The sequence below is a fragment of the Bos taurus genome, chromosome 9 (genome assembly GCF_002263795.3).
Source record: "Bos taurus isolate L1 Dominette 01449 registration number 42190680 breed Hereford chromosome 9, ARS-UCD2.0, whole genome shotgun sequence".
Taxonomy (NCBI): domain Eukaryota; kingdom Metazoa; phylum Chordata; class Mammalia; order Artiodactyla; family Bovidae; genus Bos; species Bos taurus.
This window is the reverse complement of record NC_037336.1, coordinates 34,429,764-34,451,984: the sequence shown is the minus strand read 5'-3', so window position 1 is coordinate 34,451,984 and position 22,221 is coordinate 34,429,764. Positions and strand designations below refer to the sequence as shown.

The 22,221-nt window shown below is 41.5% G+C and overlaps 2 protein-coding genes across 2 annotated transcripts; both read right to left on the bottom strand.

Annotated features, from left to right (window-relative positions):
• Positions 1-73: 73 nt before the first annotated feature.
• TSPYL4 (TSPY like 4) lies at positions 74-4,180 on the bottom strand. The gene is given in 1 exon segment (NM_001101064.2): positions 74-4,180. A coding segment is annotated over 1 exon segment (1,245 nt). The 5' UTR covers positions 4,146-4,180; the 3' UTR covers positions 74-2,900.
• Positions 4,181-18,501: 14,321 nt separating this feature from the next.
• TSPYL1 (TSPY like 1) lies at positions 18,502-21,761 on the bottom strand. The gene is given in 1 exon segment (NM_001076111.2): positions 18,502-21,761. A coding segment is annotated over 1 exon segment (1,299 nt). The 5' UTR covers positions 21,721-21,761; the 3' UTR covers positions 18,502-20,421.
• Between the last annotated feature and the right edge of the window lie 460 nt (positions 21,762-22,221).

Below are 22,221 nucleotides of genomic sequence, written 5' to 3'. Positions count from 1 at the left end.
ATACACAGCAGTTCAATTACCACCAAAAACTATGCTGACTGTATAGGAAATATATTTATGAATAAGCATTTGGGCTTTTTTTTTTTTAATTTTATTTTATTTTTAAAATTTACATAATTGTATTAGTTTTGGCAAATATCAAAATGAATCCGCCACAGGTATACATGAGCTCCCCATCCTGAACCCTCCATTTTCCAAGCAAAAATTCTTGGAAGGTGCACTATTGCCTTTTTTAAAGGTTCAACACGATACTGTAACAACTTGATAACTTTAATGATTTTCCAACCATTTATTAGCCTAGACAAAACAGACAGAGCATTATTTATTTTTATTTTTGGTGAAAACAAGGAACAGCAGAGTAACAGATTAATTTTTCCTTTTGAACACACAGGAGAAGACTAAAGTACTATCTTTGTTTAGTTTGACAGAACAATTCTACAAGTTAGGAACATAAGATGTCAAGTACAACAGTTATTACTAGACCAAGAAATATCAAGACGACAAAGTTATGTTTTTCTGTTTGAGAATACTTTCACAAGACAGCAACAATCTGCACAATTTCAAAGATCATATTCAAATTATATTTCTAAGAATAGAGCTATATAAGGAGAGAGACCAGAGCAAGCTGATATATTTGTGAGTAGTCACAAAAGTTTTCATACTGCACAGGAAACGAGCTTGATATTTTTGCACACATTCTCAATTATAAGCAAATAGCAGGCTGTAAATGTCAATTTTGCCAGCAAGCAAATATGGAGAAAAGAATAGGACTTTACTCAGTGAAATAAGGAGCATATACCATTAATTGTCCACATATGCTAGAATACAAAACATTCAGACTTGTATTTGAGTACAAAAATCTACTGGTGAATCCAAGGAGTCAGGAAAAACTTAAGAGAAAACCTAGCATCTGCAAGCATCATCTTAAAGCATCAAACGCTTTCATTCTCCCACCTCTCCTGGGAAAAACCACAGGTGTCTCTCCTTTTACTGCTGACCCTGCAGGAAACTCATTTGGTTTCCTGGGCCTTCAGTTTCTACAGCCTAGGACACCCTCCCCACGGCTCTGTACAGACATCCTATGGGGCAGACTTCACACACCCCCTTACCTCCAATGAGGGAGTCTCAGCAGCTCCCACAAGGAGACTGCAGCCTGTTCCCTCATTTACTAGGTCAGAAGCAGGGAAGGAAATGCAGAAGCTGTGGACTAAGAGCCAAGAAGGCCAAGGTGATACGATGCAGGCCCGTGGGAATTCAGGGGAAAAAAACAGTCCAGAGGACAGGAGTGACCCTCAAAACGCTGCCTTGGTTATTTCTAAGTGGTACGAGGCCCTTCAAAAAATTTCCAAGCTTAGAAAGGTGGAGTGAAACTAAGTTTTTATTACCTTGGATCACAGCCTGCTCTGGGTCTGTCGTGAAGCCCTTCTGTGATCTCCCCTCAGCTTCTCAAGCTAAGGCTCAAGAAAACACCCAGGTTTTGGTAAATGGATAAGGAAGAGTATGGGGCTGTCAAAGTGGGCCCCAAAGAACAATGTCCATAAGCTGGCAATTCACCCTACAGGGTTCCCTTTAAAATGTTTAGACTTTACTCAAGGAAGTGGGGTGGACACATGAGGGCAGAAGAGGGCAGTAAGAAAGCTGGAGTCCAACGCACAGTATCTTTCTCCTGGACACAATCAAAGGGAAAGCAAAGTAAACAAAAAGCCTACTTTGCCAGTTTTGTTTTCTCAGCTGTAACTGTTTTATGAGGAGGAGGAAGAGAAAAGGAGGAAAGCAGGAAAGTGAGAGAGAGAAAGATATATAACAGGCCCCAAAGACCAGAAATACCTCTTCCTTGGTGGCCCCATCCTGGCAACTTTGTCATGTTTAGAATGGGTGCAGAAGGGGACACCTAGATTAATGGTGGTTTGTTGGCTAGAGCTCAAAAAGGCTAACTGCTGGAAAGGACCTCCCACCAGCTTTGCTTTAGGCACTGTGATATTATGACTGCCCAACCTGCCTGACAGCCAAGCAGTTTCCAGGTAACCATTTGGCAAGCAAGGGGTGGGTGTTGGGCAGGGGATGGCTCCTGTGTGCTGCCCAGGAGCTTAAGTCTCCAGATAGTTCCTAAAGAGGCAGGGAATGGTGCCTGTGCAAATCTCATCCAGAAGGCTGAGAGCAGGTTTGGGTGGGTATCACAGGGCTTCATACTCACCACCACCTGGTCACAATGCAGAGTGACCAAAGGCATAAGATCAACATAACACAGAAACTTCTCATCTGTTACCTCATTCATGCCTAGTAACCACCCACCCGTCAGCTGCTTATTCTGCAAAATAACCAGCAGGGTAGACAGCATGGACCCAGGAAGACAGTTGAAAACCAGTTACTGGTGGCCTGGACTGTTCAGTTTAGGTGTTGGCTGGCATCATCTCTATCAGCTTCATCCTGCAGCAGTGAAACTCAAAGACTTGGCCACAGAGTACATGGGTATCAGGAGGACAGTCAGCACAAAGTATGACGCCCAGCTAAGTAGCTGCAACAGTATATCAAGCTTTCTCGTGGTAGACAACCACTTTAAAAACTGGGAGAAGCCATAGTCAGACAGGGCCCAGAGCATGCAAAAGAAGGCAGTGGGTATCTACAGTATTATGTGCTTGGCATAGAAGCAGTGGAAGGCCATGCACTTGGAACAGTGGAACAGGATGCAGAAGAGCAGGAAGGCCCAGAGGAAGGACAGCATTGGCATATAAGCAACTATCTTGCCACTGAGTTTTGAGAATTTAGAAGGATCAAAGGACAAAATAATCCAGTGTGAAGACAAAGTACAGGGATGACAGCATGCTGTTGGCTAAGCATGGGTCTGAGAGGAGGTGGGTGGTAGGGGAACTTGTGCAGGAGCTTCTCATACAGGGCAGGAGTTAGCCGGATTGGAACCTGAAGGTCCTGGAGCTCTCCACTGGCTGCCTTGCTGGGTCTCGAAATCCTCTGCGGGGCCCATCACCCATCAGGTAGTATTGGAGAGGATTGGGCCACAGTTCTGCTTTGATAATCTCGGCAATCCTGTCGAATTCTAAAAGGCTGTGGTCTGAGAACCAGTTGAAGAAACTGGGAATAGTGTTGCCTTCCCGGTTCCTGTGGATATGGGACTGAGGATCTTGGCCCCTGTGCCAGCGGATTGGAGTGGAAAGAGACACCACCCGGCCAGAGGATCTGCGCTCATACTCCTTGACAAGCCCCTCGTTTCGGAAGTAGGGGTTGCTCTGAAAGATGAACTTGAATTTGCAGCCTGCTCTGGGGTGTTTAAGCTCCTCCACTTCCAAATTGATCATGTACCTCATCATGTCTTCATCTTGGCCACTGATCATAGGTGACAGCTGCGGGTGGTTGCGAAAGGCAGTGACCCAGAAACCTGGGATATTCTGAATAATGAAACTTCTGCGCTGCATATGGAGCCTCCGCATACGGCCAAACTTGCGCTCCAGCTGAAGGAAAGCTCTGTCAGCCTGGGCATTTACATTTGACAGTTCCTGATCGATGGCCTCCAGCGAATCCATGCAGTTATTGATCTTCGGGGCTCTGGCCCGGGTTTCCTCTTTCGCGCCTCCTACCACCTTTTTTTCCTTCTGTATCACCTTCTTTCCCTCCACCACCTCCTCTGTTACTCCCTCCTTTTCCCCTGCCGCAGAAACAGCGCACTTTTTCGTTGTCATTTCCTTGGCCTTCGCTCTAGGCAACATCTGAGCCGCCAAGCTCCCTGCGTCGCAGGCTTCTAGAGCCTTCTCGATTGCAGGGCTGCGCAGCTCTCTACGCTGACAGCCATTTTCCTGGCTATTGTCGGCTCCCACAGAGGTAGAGGCAGAGGCTGCTTCCAGGCCCTCCGTGGAAGCCGGAGCCTCTTTCTGGCCCGCTTTGGTCGCTACGCGGCCGCGACTCCCAGCAACTCGAATGCGGAGCGCAAGGCCACAGACCGCGGGGTCCTGGGCTGCGCCTCCCTCTGCGGCAGTCTCCAAGCCGCCCTCACCTGTGTCCGCCATCACCGAGGTCGCCTCGGTTTCCTCGCTCTGACACTGCTTGAAGTCCGGATGTCCCGGGGCATGATCGGGAGTAGCGGGGCCGCAGGTTTTAGCGACAGGGAGGCTGTCGCCCTCATCCAGGCCGCTCATTTTGGCAGAAGTCAGACCTGCAGGAGACCGTCCGCGGTCCTCCGCAGCAGCAGCAGGAGCAGCAGCGACCCGCCCCTCGCACCACCCCTCTTTTCCACAGATGGCTGCTATGGCAACCTGTGACGTCTGGCGGTAGCGTCTTAAAATCGCGCGAGAGTTCGCTGAGCCATCTGATTCTGCATGTCAGTTAAGTGTATTTGATTTTGTTAAGAAATATTATGAATTTTATTAGTCTGGAAGAGTTGGCTTACAGAAATGGACGTAGGCAAACTCAAGCAAGTGAGAACTGTGTGTTAATGTGGATTTCTAAGACTGAATAAACTTCTAAGGTATCTAAACTGCTTTTTTAAAATACTTGAGATGATTTTTTAAAATTCGGAGCAGCTAAAAAGGAAAATTCCTCTTATGCTAAAAAAGACATAATAAAAGATTATTCCAGTAGCCTTACACATTTCAAAGTTTATGTACTTTGGCAAACACCTCTGAAGCAATTGGACAATATTTTCTCTTACCTCTAACTGATGTGAATAGCAAAATGTATTTCCTTACTTAGAAGTGACCCACGCACCTGTAAAAGAGCAAATTCAGCATTTGCGCATTACTGGGAGAAACGTAATCAAAGGGGATTTTAATTGCTAAAAGTTAACCTATTCAGTTCAGTCAGTTCAGTTCAGTGACTCAGCCCTGTCTGACTCTTTGGGACTCCATGGACGCCAGGCTTCCCTGTCCATCACCAACTCCTGGAGCTTACTCAAACTCATGTCCATATAGCTGGTAATGCCATCCAACCATCTCAACCTCTGTCGTCCCTTTCTCCTCCTGCCCTCACCTTGCCCAGCATCAGGGTCTTTTCTCATCAGTCCGTTCTTTTCATCACTTGGCCAAAGTATTGGAGTTTCGGCTTCAGCATCAGTTCTTCCAATGACTATTAGGGCTGACTTCCTTTAGGATTGACTTATTCGATCTCCTTGCAGTCCAAGGGATTCTCAAGAGTCTTCTCCAACACCACAGTTCAAAAGCATCAATGCTTCAAACTCAGCTTTCTTTATGGTCCAACGTTCACATCCGTAATGACTACTAGAAGAACCATAGCTTTGACTAGACGGACATTTGTCAGCAAAGTAATGTCTCTGCTTTTGAATATGTTGTCTAACTTGGTCATAACTTTTCTTCCAAGGAGCAAGTGTCTTTTAATTTCATGGCTGCAATCACCATCTGCAGTGGTTTTGGAGCCCCCCCAAAATAAAGTCTATACACTGTTTCCACTGTTTCCCCATCTATTTACCATGAAGTGATGGGACCACATGCCATGATCTTAGCTTTCTAAATGTTGAGTTTTAAGCCAACTTTTTCACTCTCCTCTTTCATCAAGAGACTCTTTAGTTCTTCTTCGCTTTCTGCCATAAGTGTGGTGTCATCTGCATATCTGAAGTTATTGATCATTCTCCCAGCAATCTTGATTCCAGCTTATACTTCATCCAGCCCAGCATTTCTCATGAGGTACGCAGCATAGAAGTTAAATAAACAGGGTGACAATATACAACCTTGATGTACTCCTTTTCCTATTTGGAACAAGTCTGTTGGTCCATGTCCAGTTCTAACTGTTGCTTCCTGACCTGCATACAGATTTTTCAGGAGGCAGATAAGGTGGTCTAATATTCCCATCTCTTGAACAGTTTTCCACAGGTTGTTGTGATCCATACAGTCAAAGGCTTTGGCGTAGTCAATAAAGCAGAAATAAATGTTTTTCTGGAACTCTTGCTTTTTCGATGATCCAACAGATGTTGGCAATTTGATATCTGGTTCCTCTACCTTTTCTAAATCCAGCTTGAACATCTGGAAGTTCACAGTTCATGTATTGCTGAAGCCTGGCTTGGAGAATTTTGATCATTACTAGCATGTGAGATGAGTGCAATTGTGTAGTAGTTTGAACATTCTTTGGCATTGCCTTTCTTTGGGATTGGAATGAAGACTGACTTTTCCAGTCCTGTGGCCACTGCTGAGTTTTCCATATTTGCTGGCATATTGAGTGCAACACTTTCACAGCATCATCTTTTAGCATTTGAAATAGCTCAAAGGAATTCCATCCCCTCCACTAGCTTTGTTCATAGTGATGCTTCCTAAGGCCCACTTGACTTTGCATCCCAGGATGTCTGGCTCTAGTTGAGTGATCACACCATTGTGATTATCTGGGTCATGAAGATCTTTTTTGTACAATTCTTCTGTATATTCTTGCCAGTTCTTCTTAATATCTTCTGCTTCTGTTAGGTCCATACCATTTCTGTCCTTTACTGTGCCCATCTTTGCATGAAATGTTCCCTTGGTATCTCTAATTTTCTTGAAGAGATCTCTAGTCTTTCCTATATTATTGTTTTCCTCTATTTCTTTGCATTGATCACTGAGGAAGGCTTTATCTCTCTTTGCTATTCTTTGGAATTCTGCATTCAAATGGTTATATCTTTCCTTTTCTCCTTTGCCTTTCACTTCCCTTTTCACAGCTATTTCTAAGGCCTCATCAGACAACCATTTTGCCTGTTTGCATTTCTTTTTCTTGGGGATGGTCTTGATCCCTATCTCCTGTACAGTGTCACAAACCTCCATCCATAGTTCTTCAGGCACTCTATCAGATCTAATTCCTTAAATCTATTTGTCACTTCCACTGTATAACTGTAAGGGATTTGATTTGGTCATACCTGAATAGTATAGTGGTCTTCTCTACTTTTTTCAATTTAATTCTGAATTTGGCAATAATGAGTTCATGATCTGAGCCAATCAGCTCCCAGTCCTGTTTTTGCCAACTGTATAGAGCTTCTCCATCTTTGGCTGCAAAGAATATAATCAATTTTATTTTGGTATTGACCATCTGGTCATGTCCATGTGTAGAGTCTTTTCTTGTGTTGTTGGAAGAGGGTATTTGCTATGACCAGTGTATTCTCTTGGCAAAACTGTTAGTCTATGCCCTGCTTCATTTTGTACTCCAAGGCCAAATTTGCCTGTTACTCCAAGTATCTCTTGACTTCCTACTTTTGCATTCCAGTCCCCTATAATGAAAATGACATCTGTTTTGGGTGTTAGTTCTAGAAGGTCCTGTAGGTCTTCACAGAACAGTTCAGCTTCTTCAGCATTACTGGAGTTTACATATTATATATTGCTTATCCTAGAGTTGTGATCTTAATGTGAAAAGAGTTCCTGCTTCACAATGCCTGTGGGAATGAAGCCAATAAATTTGCCAAAATTTTCTTCTGTGATAATTCACTGAAGCGTGCAAGCCATGATCAACTGTTTGCAGGCACCAGAGTTATTGTCTTAATTAAAATATTTTAAGTAACATTTTTAAAGTTAATGTTAAAATATTTTAAAAATTTTGAGGGGTCAGAATGAACTCATACAACTCATTTGATAATGGTGTCACTACTATCTGTTTTGTTGGTTGAAGTAGAACAAAAAAAAAAAAACTTGAATTTTGCATTTTTTAATTAACATCTTAAATTCATATTCAAAAATGACTATAAATTGTGATAGAAATTCCACTACAACCTCAGATTATGATTACTTTCAAATAACGGTGCAGAAGAGATTTCCAATGAGAAGTAAAGATTTGAGGGGAAAGGATTTCAAGAAAGTCAGCAGTTATATTGACTTTTCTGTGAGGGAAGTAGTGTAGGCCTGGCACAGCTAAGAAGGGAGGTGCTAGATAGAGGCAGACATTACAGAGAAACAGCCTGTCCTTCAGCTTCATAGTTTAGCTCACAAAGGTTTTCCAGAAATTACATAAACAAGATATCCAAGGACAGACTTCCAGACTGACTGCTGCGAGCTAATTAGTTACCCATTGAGGGGGGTGAAAAAAAAAGTGCAAACAGGATTCACTCTTCCCAAACTAATTATCTTTCTCTCACCTCTTTCCTCTTCTATTAATAAATGCTGCAGCTCTGACCATTGGGGTGCATGGTACATATGAAATTTTTTTTTTAATTTGTCTCCACTACTTGAAACATCCCTCTCTAGCTAGCTTTGATTATTCCTGTCAATGGAATCATTTTCCATTAATAATAGCCTGCCCATTTGTTAAAACTCCATTCAGGCCTACCTCATTAGATTGTGCTGCTGCTGCTAAGTCGCTTCAGTCGTGTCCGACTCTGTGCGACCCCACAGACGGCAGCCCACCAGGCTCTGCTGTCCTCGGGATTCTCCTGGCAAGAACACTGGAATGGGTTGCCATTTCCTTCTCCAATGCATGAAAGTGAAAAGTGAAAGGGAAGTCGCTCAGTCATGTCCAACTCTTAGCGACCCCATGGACTGCAGCCTACCAGGCTCCTCCGTCCATGGGATTTTCCAGGCAAGAGTACTGGAGTGGGTTGCCATTGCCTTCTCGGTAGATTGTGCGAGGTGTTTTAAATGAGTAAATTTTGAAATAAGAACCCAGGTATCACTGAGAAGTTAACCATGGTCAGACATATATTAATTGGCAAATTGCATTCTCCCATCTCCTATACCTTCCTTAATCACTTACCATTCTATAGCTCGTTACCTTTGCCATCCAGGTTGTACTTATTTATCTTCTATCTTAAACTTGGTTGTTTCATGCAGTTAACTGTCTCCTCGCCCCAGCTAGAAAAGGATGGCAGCATAGTGGCTTCTTCTTTAGCATATACTATATTTACACAGTAGTCCAGTGACAATCTCATAGATTTTAGTGAAATTTGATGATTTGATTTAAATGAAGTTTTTAAAAGGCTTTACCGAAATGAATAATATGGCTATGCTGGTGTTTACAAACTGCAGGTTTGTGGTAACCCCATGTCAAGCAAGTCTATAGGCATCATTTTTCCAATAAGTATTTGCTCACTTTGTGTCTCTGTGTCACATTTTGGTAACTCTTATAATATTTCATACTTTTTCATTGTATTTGTTATAAATATAAAACTTTAATGGATGAGAAGTTGCTTCCCATGGATGAGCAAAGAAATTCTTGAGACAAATCTGCTCCTGGTGAAGATGCTATGAAGACGCCTGACATGACAACAAAGGACTTAGATTATGACCTCAACTTAGTTGATAAAGCAGAGGCAGACTTTGCGAGGATTGACTCTGACTATGAAAGAAGTTCTGCTGTAGGTAAAATCCTATCAAATAGCATTGCATTCTACAGAGAAATTGTTCGTGAAAGGAAGAGTCAATCTATGTGGCAAACTTTATTGTTGTCTCCTTTCAAGAAATTGCCACAGCCACCCAGCCTTCAGCAACCACCACCAGGATCAGTCATCAGCTATTAAGGCAAAATCGTTCACTGGCAAAAAAAAAAAAAAAAAAAAAATTTATAACTCATTGAAGGCACATATGATGGTTAGCATTTGTTTAAATCAGACTATTTTTAAATTAAAGTATGCTTATTTTTTGATAGAGTGCTATTTCATACCAAAGACTACAGTATAAACATAATTTTGTATATACTGAGAAGAAAAAGAAAAAGTCTTAAGACTTAAGATACTCACTTTATTGCGGTGGTCTGGAACTGAACCCAAAATACCTCCAAGGTTTGCCTGTATATATTCATCGTGCAGATACATGCATGCTCATTCGTATTTGACTCTCTGCGACCCCATGAACTGTAGCCCTCCAGGCTCCTCTGTCCATGGAATTCTCCAGGCAAGAATACTGGAGTGGGTTGCCATCCCCCTTTCTGGGGTATCTTCCTGACCCAGGGATCAAACCCACATCTGGCAGGTGGATTCTTTACCACTGAGCCACCTGGGAAGCCTCATCATAGCTCACATTTATTTTGTGTCTTCTATACACCACTTAAACACTTAAATGTGTTATCTCATTTAATTCCAACAACACCCCTGTGAGATGGTAGTATGATCACCTCCATTTAAGTGACTTTACCTCAGAAGGAACTGAAGCAAAGAGAAATTGAGTTGTTTATTCAAGATCGAATTTTGGTGTTGGAGAAGACCCTTGAGAGTCCCTTGAACTGCAAAGAGATCAAATCAGTCAATCCTAAAGGAAATCATACCTGAATATTCATCGGAAGAACTTATGCTGAAGCTGAAGATCCAATACTTTGGCCATCTGATGCAGAGAGCTGACTCATTGGAAAAGACCCTGATCCTGGGAAAGATTGAGGGCAGGAGGAGGAAGGGACGACAGAGGATAAGATGGTTGGATGGCATCACCCACTCTGTGAACATGAGTTTGAGCAAACGCCAGGAGATAGTGAAGTACAGGAGACCCTGATGTACTGCCGTCCGTGGCGTTGCAAAGAGTCAGACCCAACTCTGTGACTGAACAAAAACAACATCCAAGGTCATATAGCAGTGATAGAGCCAAAATCTGAATCCAGGTAAACTGACTCGGGAACGAGTACACTCATTCATTATATTATTCAACTGTACACAACATGTAAAATGAGAAAGCAACTTTCTTAGAAATAAGACCATATGGCCATTCAAGTTTAATATTAAATCACCCCCATCTTTCTCTTCCCTGCCCCACATCCACAAAGTAGTGGCTATTGTTGGGAAAGTGCCCAATTATTAAGGGGAGAAACAAGAATTTTGGTCCTCACTCCATGCCTTAAATCAGCCCATTAGATTTAACATTTCTTTTGTGTTATTCTTGTCATTGGTGTTGGAAAGAAGGTGTTCCAGCTCTGCCTTTGGAAATTTAGGCAAGTAAATCAGTCTTAGAATATCTGTTTTGATTTGTAAATGCTTGGGTATGCCTATATTAAATGATGAGGTAGTTGGATGGCTATAACTATAGAATCAATAGTTTCTTGTATTTTTTGGAGATTAACCTCTTTTCCAATACATGGTTTGCAAATACTTTCTCCCATTCCATAGATTGCCTTTTCACTCTGTTGATTGTTGATAAAATAAAAGTTCTATATCTTAGAAAGCTTTGTGTCAACATTTATTTGTGTATGTATGTATCAGAGTTTAATTGGCAGTTTTCTTCACAGTGTTAGGTAATGATGTATCTTACAATGTTTTAGAGTAAATGAAATAAATTGCTTTCAAAAATGCAATGTATAAAGAATACAAAAATTTTTGTTTTCATATGTAGGATTATAGTAGGTTCTGCTGCTGCTGCTACTGCTGCTGCTAAGTCACTTCAGTCGTGTCCGACTCTGTGTGACCCCATAGACGGCAGCCCACCAGGCTACTCTGTCCCTGGGATTCTCCAGGAAAGAATACTAGGCTTAAATAATAATTTTATTTACATGAATATTCAGCAATGGATTATTCATTTATATGGGGTACTGTCCATCACACTGCAGGATGCTAGCCAGCATTCTTTTTTTTTTTTTTTTTAGTGAAAATATGATTTTTTTTTAAATTCTAAATTTTATTTTTAAACTTTACAATATTGTATTAGTTTTGCCAAATATCGAAATGAATCCGCCACAGGTATACCCGCGTTCCCCATCCTGAACCCTCCTCCCTAGCTAGCATTCTTAATGCCCCTGATGAATGCCAATAGCACCCACATTCATTGTAATAACCAAAATAACTGGCAAATTTCCCAGGCATCCTCTAGGGGGAGGTACACAAGCACATTGAGAATCAGTTTTTTTAATGTTTGTAGATGTGGTATTCCCATTCTTGGTCACTAGAGGGAGGAAATAGTTTTTAAAATAATCTATTATATTTAAAATATTTTATAGAACAATTTTAGATATAATAGATGACCTCATTATTTTTTTAAAAAAAAGCAAATAATAAACCAAAATAATAATAACCTGACTAGTTCATCTTTGGTGTTAAAGTTTAAACTGTTCCAAAGAGTATACTTAAGCCAATTTTATAAACCATGCGTTCATTAAAAGAACTACAGCATGAGTTTTCAATGTTTAATGTTCCATATTTTATTAAAATGAATAATAATCTTTTTTAACACTTAGATTCTGTTACAAAATTAAAATTTTCTCAGTCTAGCTTAGTTACAATGATTCCCTGTGACAACGCCCCCACGCACCGCCCCCCCGAAAAAGCCTTGCTTTTCCCAATTGTAAGTGAAATCAGAGCCAAGTCCCTGACCTGAGAGACCTCAAACCTTTGTATGTTGGTAATGATGGTTAATTTTGTTTAAGCTTGACAGGGTTAATTTGACAGATTAAATATTATTTCTGGGTGCATCTGTGAGGGTATCTCTGGAATTAGCATTTGATATTGGTGGACGCAGGAAAGTAGATTTCCCTCCCCAATTTAGGTGGGCATTATCCAGTCTAGGAAGGCATGAATAGAACAAAAAGGTAGAGGAAGAATTTGCCCTTTACTTCCTGCCCAAGTACTTGAGCTAGGACATCAGTCTTCTGCCCTTGGACTGGTATTCATACCATCAACTACCCTGGTTCTCAGACCTTGGGACTCAGCTGGGAATTATACTGTTACCAGCTTCCCTGGGTCTCCAGCTTGTAGACGGCATAGCATGAGACTTCTCAGCCTCCATAACCACACAAGCCAATTCCTCATAATTGTCTGTTCCTATTGTCTCTATTTCTCTAGCAAACCTAATACAGAGTAAACACACATACATTGAAATCAGACAGATCTGGCTTCATTTCTCAATTGTGCTTACTAGCTGTTCAATTTGCACAGGTCACCTGACTTCTCTGAGCCATGATTTGCTTATATATAATGTGAATATAAAGACACAGATATGATTTGGTATACAAATCATGCTTTCAGTAGCTGTGTCTGATTCTGCAATGCCAATCTGCTCCATCAGTGGGCCTCAGCCTCAAGAAATAAGTTCTGAAGCCCTTACTAAGACCCATATTTCTAGAACTTTGTAAAGGAGAACCTGAATCCTAAGTTTCAAGACATATGATCAGCTTGACACAATGGTTGGGTCTTATCTAGAGCTGAAAGAAATAACCCACTTTCAGCAATACGTCTTCACAATAATATGTACTTCCTATTTCTTATAGTTTCCAATTATAGAACAATCATTTAAATGTGAGTATTCTTATTACTTTGATGGAAATTCATCAGGTCTATAAATTAAGCTTTTAGTTGTGCACTTTCATACTTTAAATTTGTTTTCTAATTTTGATGACTGATTTAAAATAAGCTGTATGACATTTTTAATATTTTTCTAACTTTATTTTGAAAAATTTCAAACCCACAAAAATGTTGTAGTAATATTAAAATATTAATACTGCCTTCAAAAAAAAGCAGAGTGATCAACAGAGGTAAATGAAGATCACTAAGTCATTTTCTTTTTTGACAAGGAAATTTGAAAGATAAACACATCTGCTATAACGGACTTTATCTGGGAAGAACTGGCACACTTTCCTAATCCCTGTCTGGAGGGGGCATCTTTCCCTAATTCCTTAAGAGGTGCCAAGTATACTTGGGCACCAAGTTCTGATGCCCTAGAACAAAGTTAAACTATACACACACTAGATAATAGATGGATTCATAGTTGATGGAAAGATGATGTCTTAAAGATGCGGTGTGACTCTGAAGGCAAGGTCCTGGGAGGGAGAACCTGACATCATTATAGACTAGATTTGCAAACAACATGAAATTAGGGAGAATTACTCATTAGCAACAATCCTCCACATGTAAACAGGAGAGTAATAGAAAGAAATTTAGTATAGATACATGTAAAGTGTTGGACACAAAATTCAATAAAATGTGGTAAGATGGTGAGCCAAACTCAGCAGCACACGAGTACTTTAAAACTTAAGGGTTTAGTAAAAGGGTAATATTGCTGCCTCAAAAGCTAATAATCTCCAAGGATCCATTTAAAGAAACATACTATTCATAATAAAGGCAGGGGGAAAAATCTCATCCTGTTTTATTTTTGGATGTTATCTCATTCAGTTCCAGGCACCAGACTTTATGAAGAGCACTGGCAAAGTAAATAATTAGCTTACAGAACAGAAAATGAAATGGAAGGAACTGATAGATAGCCAGGTTGGTTAGTGGGGAGCTGAGAAGCATGTTAAGGATGATCTTCAAGTACTTAGAACTCTTTTGTGGAGTCAGGCTAATTCCATTCTGCGATACTGCTGGGGTCAAAATAGGGAGCAATGTGCTGAGAGACAACTATTTGCCAGGCCCTTTGCAACAGCTAGACGTTGTAAGGCAGTGGATTCTGAGTAAATTCAACAAAACTGGGGAAAAAGTTGAGTATTCCCTCATTTGAGGAGTCCAAGGAAAGGTTATCCATGATACTAAATCCTATCTGTACCTTAAAATCTAATTTAATTAGTTTGAGGTAGGGCCTAAACATCAGGATTTTTTTCAAAGCTCCCCAGCTATTGATAATGAACAGTTAGGTTTGAGAAATATTAAGCTAGATGACTACTTGTCAGGATATGAATTAAATGAGAAATTTAAATGAGGCAGGTAAATGGAAATTAATATTTTTTTTATTCATACCATATGCCAGGCATTGGCATTTTCACAATGTAACCTTTATTAACTAATACTTGGAATCTTTAGAACAATGGAACACAGCAAGCTCCCAAACGTTTGTTATTATCCTCTCTGAAACCATATAATCTATTCTCCAAATACATGCTAGGACAATATTAGCTTATAATAAAGATATTATCATCCCTGCATATGGACAAGTAAACTGAGGCTCAGGGAAGGTAGTTATTTTGGTAAATATGCTAAGTGGTAGATTGTAAAACAGTTAATTCCAACTTAAAACCAGCATGCCTTTCCAGTTTAATCAAGTCAATAGTAAAACACTTGTTCATAAAAATCAGGAACTTACCTAAGTGACTCCGCTCTTAATAGAACCATTTCTTCCTGGCTTGTTCTCCAGGAAATTATGTTAAAAGCAAATCCTTAAAAAGTAGAGCCAAGTAGACATTCAGTATTTCTAATATAGCCCCAGAGAAATTCTTAAGGTTTTGAGAACCTCTGAGGGCAGAGGCAATGGCTCAAACTCTTCAGAGCTCAATTTACTTCAAGCAAACTTAGAGACAGAACTGTTCACAAGGGAAACACCTCCCATACCGATGAAAGGATATATTGTTATCTGTCACTTCTGTACAGTCTAGGACCTCAATTATATATTAATATTGAGGGAGAGGAAAATGGTCCTGAGGAGAGTATGGTCCTGAACATCTCTGATACCTCCTTTAGGCCACATTATGCCTGAGTCTCCTTATGAATGTAACTAGTTTGAATATGCGAATTTGCTGAAGGAACATCCAAAGAATAATACCCCCTCAATGAGACAGTTCCCCAAGGGCAAGGACAACCTTTACTTCACTATCCCATATAATCCTTAATATCCAAAACAAAATAAGTAGTAATTGCTGCAAACTAATTTTCAATACAATTTAGACAACACTAATTTTCTAAAACAAAATACACTTTACAGTAAGGTACAGAGAACATAAAAATATATCATAAATATTAAAAAATAAACTATGCTTCTTCAAGTGGTGAGCATTGGATTTGGTCCAATACTAGACGGGGACTTGCTTTTTCTGTTATAGCCAATTGTTAAAATTTGGAGATAAACAATATGATTAATGACTGAAATTGTTTTCTGAGCTTCATGTACATCTGTACACTAAAAAATACAGAACATTTCATTCTAGAAAAATAGGAAGCTGCAGGTCCTAAATGTTGTTATACACTACTTTAAATAACCAATATAACTGTCAGTGCAGATTTGGCACTCGACATCTTTCCTACATACCCCAAATCAGTTTTACACAGTACACTTTACAAAGTGCTAAGTATGTCTTAGGTATCCAAGAACAAACTGATTAAAGACAGTTCATTTTATCACTTACCCATCAGCTTCTAGCTCTAATTTTGTTGTTGTTTACTCACTAAGTCATGTCCAACTCTTTGGCAATCTCATGGACTTATGCCTGCCTGGCTCCTCTGTCCATGGGATTTCCCAGGCAAGAATACTGGAGTGGATTGCCATTTCCTTCTCCAGGGGACTTTCCTGACCCAGGAATTGAACCCATGTCTCCTGCACATTACAGGTGGATTCTTTACCGCTGAGCCTTCAGGGAAGCCCAAGCTATACTTTACACATCTTGAATTTTAGCTAGATAAACTTTGCTCTAAAGTCACAAAGAATTGTGCCTAATAAAAACATGCACCAAACAGTTAATGCTGTTGAACTGTGATGTTGGAGAAGACTTGAGAGTCCCTTGGACTGTAAGGAGATCGAACTAGTCAATCCTAAAGGAAATCACTCCTGAATATTCATTGGAAGGACCAATGCTGAAGTTGAAACTCCAACATTTTGGCTACCTGATGCAAGGAACTGACTTACTGGAAAAGACACTGATGCTGGGAAAGACTGAAGGCAGGAGGAGAATGGGACAACAGAGGATGAGATGCTTAGATGGCATCACTGACTTGATGGACATGAGTTTGAGCAAGCTCTGGGAGTTGGTGATGGACAGGAAAGCCTGGCATGCTGTAGTCCATGGGATCACAAAGAGTTATACATGACTGAGTGACTGAACTGAAAGTTACAAAAAATTTCATGGGGAGAAAATGACATTTTAGATATTTTATATATGCTGACATATTAATCACGAAGCCTAGAACCATGCTGTTCTATATAAAATTTACTGTCAGCCATTTTTAAAAATGTTGTTCAGTTGCTAAGTCATGTCTCACTCTCTGTGGTTAAGTAGGGGAAATTATTAATATATTTTAACCTATCAAAAGTATTTCAATGTGATCAATATAAAAACTGAGATATTTTACATCCTTTTTTCCCACACTCAGTCTTTGAAATCAAGTATATATTTTATCAGAGAAGGCAATGGCACCCCACTCCAGTACTCTTGCCTGGGAAATCCCATGGATGGAGCCTGGAAGGCTGCAGTCCATGGGGTCGCTGAGGGTCGGACATGACTGAGCGACTTCACTTTCACTTTCCATTTTTATGCATTGGAAAAGGAAATGGCAACCCACTCCAGTGTTCTTGCCTGGAGAATCCCAGGGATGGGGAACCCTGGTGGGCTGCCGTCTATGAGGTCACACAGAGTCAGACACGACTGAAGTGACGTAGCAATATATTTTATACTTAGAGCAGATTCCAGTTTGGACTAACCACATTTCAAGTGCTCAACAGCCACTGGTGATAAGTGACTATTATTAGACAGCACATGTCTAGAGTCTAACCTCTTCTATCTCCAGTGTGACAGTCACCTTAAAAATGCAGAAAACCAAAGCACACAAAAGTTGACTCACAGTTAAGTAATGCCCTGTTAAAATGGCAAGTGAAAAGTTAGTGTTTAGACCGTTTCTATTTAAACATGAAATTTAAGAAAGGCTCTGCAAATTTGTTGACATCAGTTTTACAAATGCCTTAAAAACTGTTTTCTTCTTTCCATTACCTCATCAAAAGTCTTTTCTGGGTACTAAGTTGTTATATCTTTCCATTTGAGTTATTCATTTTGTCATTCAATAAATATTAGTATTTATCTGGTGACAACTACGGGCAAAACATTCTAAGTAAATGACTTACACCCTACCTCTATTTTCACAAAGCTTTCAAATTAAAGGGAAGGTGTGAAAAACTTGTGAAAGTATATCTCTGTATTTTATTTTACTGTATCACTATGCAGAATTCACTATAATGAATTATTACATGTTATTTTCTAGAACATACGTCCCTACAAAGTATACCAAGTTTATAAAGAAATATTTAGAATAGAAAAACTGTTAAGGCAAAAGTGTTATCTATGACAGGCCTTAAAGGATTTGACACAGAAAGGTTATGAAGTTGAGAAGAATAAACAAGTTTCTAGAGTTGAGAAAGTATAAGGATATAAAAGTATATAACTCATTAGAACTCTCGGCATGTTTGCTTATTAAATGCAAAAGTGAATAAAAAGAGCCTGAATGACTTGGGGATAAGTGAAAGGGGGATGATGCTACACAAGCTGTTATGGAAAAAAATGAAATCATGAGGAAGAAGTTAAAATTGTTAACATTTTAAATAAAACAACAACAAACCTCCCTGCATGGGAAGGTACAGTAGTGAGCCTCATTTTCTTATTTTTGAAAGTAAAAGTGTTAAGTCACTCAGTCCTGTCCCACTCTTTGCAACCCTATGGACTGTCCCCTGCCAGGCTCCTCTGCACATGGAATTCTCTGGGCAAGAATTCTACAGTGTATTGCCATTTCCTTCTCCAGGGATCTTCCTGACCCACGGATCGAACCAGGGTCTTTTTCATTGCAGAAGACTCTTTACTGTCTGTGTCACCAGACAAGCCCCTCTTACTTTTGGGAGAACGCCTACTGTATCCATTTAAGAACTTTAGTAATTTCATAACCTGCCATCGCGTAGAACAATTTCTTCATGCATATTTACATGCAGGGTAAAATATAAGAAATCCAGCAAGTAACACGCTTTTATTTTACCATCATGCATATAAAGAAAAACAAATATATCAATGGTACACTTTCAATTTGACAGAGCAGCTTCACAAGTATTTATGCTATTTAGGAAAAGACACATGAATTACTAAGCTGTTAACCAGGCAAATTATCAAGACAGACAATTAAGCCACATATTTTTAGTAGGCTACTTTTTCATGAAGACAACAATTTCCAAAGTATTAAGAATATGACAAGAACAAGTTACACAGATTATATTTCTAAGCATACAGTTTAATTATTAACAGAAACAAGCTGAAATTCACTACAGATATTCATTTAGGTGTCTATATCATAAAGAGATATAGCACATTTTCCACATGTTCTCAATTGAAAGCAAAATAAAGCCTGTATAGCTCAATTTTCCCAGTAACCAGAAACAAGGAAAATAACACGATTTTACTAAATACTAGTGAAATAAACCACACAGTACTAACCCTCCTTATAAACTAAGTCAAGTGAAAACAAGAGCAAGCACTCAGTTGCCTTTTTTACAGAACTCTTTTCTAGGTAACGTACTTAACATTCTAACCCCCTTTCATTCTCACGTGTTAATCCTGGGCAAAGAACCTCTTCTCCCATCACCACTGACAGACAAAGAACCTCCTTTAAGACTCTCCATCTTAATTTCAGGCCCAATTTTAACCTGGCTCATTTTTGCCTATCTGTGGTCTGTTCAGTTTCTCCTGTTTTGGGAACCCATCACAGTATCTTTAATTCTTCCATCAATTATGGCCTAGATAGCACTTTTCATTTCATGTCTCCCTTTAAATCCTCTAGATGTTGCTAACGTGGGTGGAGGATGCAGAAGAGAGCAGAAGAAAATAAGAGCTCTGGCAATCTATTAGACAACACAGCCTGTTCCTTGAAATAATGGAGAGCCAAATTAAAAGACCTGATTTGCACACACTTATGAGCTACCATTTAAGACAGGAGAGAGACAACGGAGGTGTACTGCCACTATGGCACTTAATTACACTCAGGATGAAAAAACCAGGCACAAAGAAGTACCCAGCTTTTGGGTGATTCACTAGAGACTGAAAAAGCCTGGCACTTTGAATGGACACCATCTTTAGGCCAACCTGCCATGAGAAGTCTAACTTGTCACCTCAACCACTTGCCTGACAGTTATTAGGGTTCTGGATGATGGGAGCGAAGGAAAGGGAGATGGGGGCGGGGGATGAGGAATAGAGAATAAGTCTTTTGGGAAAAATGGAGGGGTCTTTTGAGTACTGGCAGGAAACCTGGAGATTGTTTACCAGAAACCAGAGTGGGGGTGACAAAGTTCTAGAAGATGTCCATCCAGTAGGTAGCAGTCAAGCGAACAGCCAGTAGCAGGTAGCAATAGTAGGTGACCAGAGGCGCAAGAAGAACAATGGAGTCACATATATCACACAGGCCCAGTGTCCCAGTTCTCCCTTGATATCATTAACACCCAGTTATCTACAGGCTATATGCCTGTGCTGCTGAGTAGGATGGGTAGAATGGCCTCCTAGACAAGTACCTCCAGGTATGAGAGTCAAACTGGAGGCTCTGGGAACAAACAGGGTCCAAGTAGTGCAGATAAAGACTATGCAATTTACAACATCACAAGCTTACTTAGGAGTGGTATGAATCATGGGCCATGCAGCATGTGATATTAATGCAGAAAAGCACGAAGGCCATGTGGAAGTGAAGGAGCATGGCCATGACTGTCTCAATCTTGAGGCTGAGAGAACTGAATGTCCAGAGGAAAAAGGCTCCAGAAATGTCAGAAAAAAGTGGGGTGGGAAGGGGGAGAGGGGTGGTTAGAAGACATATCCGTATCTGTTGCCCAAACGCAGGTCCGTTAAGAGGCGAAATGGGACCTTGTGCAGAAACCCTCCCAATGGCAAAGTTTAACCAGACTGGAACCCAAAGGGCCTGGGGATCTCCACAGGCTCCCTTATTGGGCGACGTCTGGCTCTACGAACTCCTTCACGCAGCAGGTAGTATTGCAGTGGATTTGGCCACAGGTCCTCTTTGATAATTTCAGCAATCCTGTCAGACTCTGGAAGGCTGTGGTCTGAAAACCAAGTGAAGAAATTGCACACGACCTCTTGGTTCCTGCGAATGAAGGACTGGGGTTCATGGCCCCGGCGCCATATGATTGGAGTGGAAAGAGACACTACTCGGCCAGAGGCTCTGACCTCATATTCTTTGACAATCAGCTTGTTTCGAAAATACGGGTTTCTCCGAAAGAAGAACTTGAACTTGCAGCCTGTTCGCGGGTGTCTGAGCTCCTTCACCTCCAAATTGGTTATGTATCTTAACATCTCTGCATCTTGGCCTCTAATCATGGGAGACAACTGGGGGTGGTTCCGAAAGGCAGTGACCCAGAAGCCCGGGATATTCTGAATGATGTAGTTCCTCCGCTCGAGGTAATGTCGACGCATCCGCCCGAATTTATGCTCTAGTTGTTGAAAGGCCCGGTCAGCCTGAGCGTTCACAGAGTCCAGTTCCAGCTGGATTGCCTCCAGCGGGTTCATGCGGAGATCCATACGCAGGGGCCGGTGCCCCGCCTCCTCCACCACTCTGTTCTCCACCATTTCTATTTCTTCACCGACTGGCCTCTCCTCCACCTCCATTCCCTGCTCCACTCCCTCCTCCTCCTTCGCTCCTTCCTTCCCCACCACCTCCTCATCCACTGCGACCGAGAAGACGGGGCCCTCTTCAGTCTTCACTTCCTCAGCCTTCGCCTCCGCCATCAAGTCAGACCCCAACTTCTCCGCGCCACAAGTTTCTAGCGGCTTCTCCCGACTCAAGCCCTGCGGCTCTCCGGGCTGACAGCCATTTCCCAGGCTGTCGTCTGTTGCCAGGGACACAGACGCCGTTTCCAGGCTCTCCGTAGGAGGCGGAGCCGGCTCTAGCCTCGCTTCGGGCACTACGTATCCGCCATCCCCACCGGCTCGGATCTGGAACGTACCGGCACAGCCTGGATCTGAGGGAGCAGTTGAGGGTGCGCTTTCCTCCTCTGGAAGCTGGGGTGGTGGGAGCGCGACGGCCTCGAAATACCCCTCACCCGTCTCCGCCATCACCTGTGACGCCTCTGTTTTCAGGCACCGGGAAGGGTCCGGAGCTCCGGCGGCACAGTCGGATGTGGTGAGGCTGTGGGCTTCAAGGAGAGGGGTCCTCTCGCCCCCGTCTCGGCCGCTCATGTCGGCAGCACCCAGATAAACCGAAGGCCAGTGTCTGTTTTCCTCTCAGAAGCCGCGCTCGACGAAAACCGGTCGCTCTCACCACTCACTCTCTGATCTCGCGAGTGACTCCGTGAGGATGACGTCAGGGCAGTAGATCTCGAAGTGACGCGAGAACTCGCGGCTCCTGGGATGGCTTTACCAGGCTTCCTACGGCCCGAGTGTTTCTGTTAGCTTTATTTTTACGAATTTAATCCGGTGGATTGGTAATTTGATTTACGTAAATATGTGGCTCGCAAGCAGAGGCTGAAGCAGGGAGACCCCCCGCCCCCCTCCCTTCCTGGCAGTGCATCTGGAAGTACCTCCAGATTGTTCGCTGGGGTAATTGTAAGGATCCCAGTACTACACTGCCTTCTGTTGTCTGAAAACATGTTTTTATGGTTTTGTAGGCAAGCGGGTAAATCTACTCCCTGTTATTCCATGATGGGCAGGAGCAAAATTCTCTTTAATTTTTAACTAAAT